Source organism: Conger conger, chromosome 4, assembly GCF_963514075.1.
Source record: "Conger conger chromosome 4, fConCon1.1, whole genome shotgun sequence".
In the NCBI taxonomy this organism is placed as follows: Eukaryota; Metazoa; Chordata; class Actinopteri; order Anguilliformes; family Congridae; genus Conger; species Conger conger.
The window spans coordinates 76743850-76747902 of record NC_083763.1 but is presented as its reverse complement, the minus strand read 5'-3'; the positions used below and the strand labels follow the sequence as shown (position 1 = coordinate 76747902).

Below are 4053 nucleotides of genomic sequence, written 5' to 3'. Positions count from 1 at the left end.
TGGGATTGATCTTCACACGTTCCGAAGTGAACGGGCTCCAGTGAATGGGATTTTATTTTTTTCATACTCTTATATTTGCGTAAAATGACACGTATATTTAGTGCCCTATTAACATATGACACACATTGTCACAAATGTCAGTTAGAACCTTATAATTCTAAGAGATTTTTTTATAAATTTGCTAAAATTCCTCAAGACTTTTTTATTATCAGCTACATTATGGGTTATTGATTGTAGTGTAGAAACTGAAGGGGTCTGAATACTTTCTGAAATATAAATGTAAACTCCACTGTATATAAATGTGCCATTCAAGAAGGTTTTAAGCTCAGCCAAAATGGTCTTAACAAAACGGTATTCCACTAAACTGAAGTAAAAGAGAGAGAATGCAATTAAAAGGTCAAATAATTTATTACAATTAGTACAAAAAAAAAAAGTGCAATATAAAACTGCCACGATCTTAAGTGAAGTAAAAACACTTCCTGCAAGTTTATAAAATCCAAAATGTCACAACGCACTGCGGCATACTAAGCCCACACACAAACACAAATATTACAATCCATTCACAAATATTACATACAATCCAATCCTTGCACTGAGATTTCTGTGTCAGAAGTTGAAGAATCTGTAACAGACCATCAGAGAGAGGTGATCCGGCCTGCTCAGGTCAGGACAGCGCACACACACGCACACACACACATCTCGTACTTCATGTCAGTGAAAATCTGTGTGTTGGCGTGTGGTTTCCCACAGAGCCCAGAGGCTCATCGTTCATTCAGATCTGCAGCTCGAGAGGGCCCTGCCAGTCACACAGCCCAACACGTCACACGAGCTCCTGAAAGATCAGGTGGTTTTGGGTTAAATAAATGAAATGACTCGGTCACTGGGTGAACGCGCGTCAGGCGTGTGTGATACGGGAGAGACGCGCCTACATCCCATCGTCCTACCGGTTTAAACACGGCAGGAACACAAAGACGGGAGAAGTGGTCTCGGGCGTGGAGAGTGTGTGTGTGTGTGTGTGTGTGTGTGTGTGTGTGTGTGTGTGTGTGTGTGTGGGGGGGGGGGGGGGTCTTGGCGTTGGTCGTGTAACAGTCCCCAGTCACATGGGGTTGTAGGAAGTGTAGCCACCCTCGTGGATCCTGCAGTAGTCCTGGCCCAACAGCGCCCTCTTCTTGCAGGGAAGACCTGCCTTGGTGGTGCCATTACAGAACTGCCTGCCCGATGCAGAGCTGTGAAGGATCAGAGCACAGCCTCAGAGCACAGCATAACAATGAGGCCATTCAGCACAGCAATGCTCATCTTTTCCTACCACTCAAGTGTACCTACTGCTTAATGGGGTTTTTTTTTTAGTAGTGCTTTTTACTGTCACAAAGACACTTAGCGTAACAGAGTGCCAGAACCTTTTTTTTTTTTTTTTTTTTTACTTTTTTTAAATGCATCTCTTTTATTTTGTGAGGTAGGAGCCAGAGAGAGGGACACAGCATTGCGTAAAAGGAAATTCATCCAAAGTGTCACTGCAGGGCACAGACTGCAGTGTGGGGGTTTGGCAGCAGGGGGCGCCAGAGCACAGACCCACCTGTTGCTGGAGACGGACTGGTTTTGACTGGTGCTGCAGCAGTCACTGACCCCATCCAGAGCCAGCCCCAGGTGCCTCTGGGGAATGCCCTCCAGAGCCTGCCAATCACAGCACACCTTATTAAACCCTCAACCAATCAGGGTTTAATAATATGTATCGCCGTGAAAAAGGTGAACAACATCTTAGACCATAGAGATCAGTTCCAACACAAATGTTACTACTCAATTTCCATCACTGTGCCACACAAAATAGATGCAATACCAGTGGTGTGAGTGTGAGAGAGAGTGAGTGAGTGAGTGAGTATATGAGTGTGTGTGTGTGTGTGTGTGTGTGTGTGTGTGTGTGTGTGTGTGTGTATATGTGTGTGTGTATGTGTGTGTGTATGCGTGTGTGTGTGTGTGTGTGTGTGTGTGTGTATGTGTGTGTGTATGTGTGTGTATGTGTGTGTATGTGTGTGTGTATGTGTGTGTGTGTGTGTGTGTGTGTGTGTGTGTGTGTGTGTGTGTATGTGTGTGTGTATGTGTGTGTGTATGTGTGTGTGTGTGTGTGTGTGTGTATGCGTGTGTGTGTGTGTGTATACACACATTTGTGCGTGCCTGCACACGTACAAACAAACAAAACCAGTCTCACCCCTAGACCGCCCCCAGAAAAGCCAAGGCCGCCCTTCAGCCTGGGAGTGGAGTGGCTGGCAGTGCCCAGGGCAGGAGGCAGGAACGGGAGGTCCTCCATCAGGGCGGCCCGGCGGGGCGTGGCCACGCGGGGGCCGTCTGAGCGAAAACGGCGCAGTCAGGAGGGCCGCCCGACACCCCTCAATCCAGCGCTCTGCGCTCCGACTGAGCCCAGGCGGACGAGCTACCTACCAAACGCGAAGCTGTCCTGGGCCAGGAGATCTGCTGCTCCGATGCCATCGCCCAGGTCCCTGAGAGAGGGGGAGGGAGGGAGGGAGGGAGAGGGAGAGGGAGAGGGAGAGAGAAATTAAGGCACTGTGGGCAGCTCTACCTTCATGCTCAGCAGACCTGTTCCTCTGTAAAACATGTAGTGTACTACAAGTAGTATAGTGTCAGGATTGCCAACTCGTGTGCTTTTGACACCAGACACACACACCGTTTCAACCACAGCAAAAAATATGAATAAATTCATTTAAAGAAAAAGACTAAAAACAAAGACTTATGGGCAGCATTCTGGACAAATGATTATTTTTTTTTACCTTATAAACATTAAAAAAAAGAGACTGAACTGACAACCTATTTTGCGCCAATCAAATTGCGCTGGACAGTTACAGCGGGAATATTGAGGTATGATGAAGAATTACAGGCCACTTATGCTGCACTGCCTTATGGGACATGGGCACACACACACACACACACACACACACACACACACACACACACACACACACACACACCTCTCTGGAGTGGAGGAGCGCAGGCAGGGGTGATGGGGGCCCCTGGGGCAGGACACGGGGGCTTCAGCGGGTGGGAGGGGGGCAAACCCTGTCCCCTTACCCCGGAGCCTGGAGCAGCCCCACGCAACCTGCTGCAGGAACCAGTGACCTGCAGAGGGGACCGTCAGTTTAACACACACACTATACACCACTGGTCTCACCCAGAGACAACGAGATCAGCGGTAGGGTCTCACCCAGAGAGAGACCGGGAGACAGAGAGAGAAGCAGCAGTAGGGTCTCACCCAGAGAGAGACCGGGAGAGGGTCTCACAGTGAGAGCAGCGGTAGGGTCTCACCCAGAGAGAGACCGGGAGAGGGTCTCAGTGAGAGCAGCAGTAGGGTCTCACCCAGAGAGAGACCGGGAGAGGGTCTCAGTGAGAGCAGCGGTAGGGTCTCACCCAGAGAGAGACCGGGAGAGGGTCTCAGTGAGAGCAGCAGTAGGGTCTCACCCAGAGAGAGACCGGGAGAGGGTCTCAGTGAGAGCAGCAGTAGGGTCTCACCCAGAGAGAGACCGGGAGAGGGTCTCAGTGAGAGCAGCAGTAGGGTCTCACCCAGAGAGAGACCGGGAGAGGGTCTCACAGTGAGAGCAGCGGTAGGGTCTCACCCAGAGAGAGACCGGGAGAGGGTCTCAGTGAGAGCAGCAGTAGGGTCTCACCCAGAGAGAGACCGGGAGAGGGTCTCACAGTGAGAGCAGCGGTAGGGTCTCACCCAGAGAGAGACCGGGAGAGGGTCTCACAGTGAGAGCAGCGGTAGGGTCTCACCCAGAGAGAGACCGGGAGAGGGTCTCACAGTGAGAGCAGCGGTAGGGTCTCACCCAGAGAGAGACCGGGAGAGGGTCTCACAGTGAGAGCAGCAGTAGGGTCTCACCCAGAGAGAGACCGGGAGAGGGTCTCAGTGAGAGCAGCAGTAGGGTCTCACCCAGAGAGAGACTGGGAGAGGGTCTCACAGTGAGAGCAGCGGTAGGGTCTCACCCAGAGAGAGACCGGGAGAGGGTCTCACCCAGAGAGAGACCGGGAGAGGGTCTCACCCAGAGAGAG

General features: G+C 51.0%; 1 protein-coding gene across 1 annotated transcript in view; it reads right to left on the bottom strand.

The window, feature by feature from the left end:
- Positions 1–907: 907 nt before the first annotated feature.
- The window catches only part of bmb (brambleberry), a 9930-nt gene continuing 6784 nt past the window's right edge, over positions 908–4053 (bottom strand). Inside the window, exons 9-13 of the mRNA XM_061240400.1 lie at positions 2979–3126; positions 2434–2492; positions 2204–2340; positions 1574–1671; positions 908–1226 (exon numbers count right to left, since the gene is read on the bottom strand). Coding sequence (XP_061096384.1) covers positions 1097–1226; positions 1574–1671; positions 2204–2340; positions 2434–2492; positions 2979–3126 — 572 coding nt within the window. The 3' untranslated portion in view covers positions 908–1096. The remainder of the gene's footprint in view (positions 1227–1573; positions 1672–2203; positions 2341–2433; positions 2493–2978; positions 3127–4053) is intronic.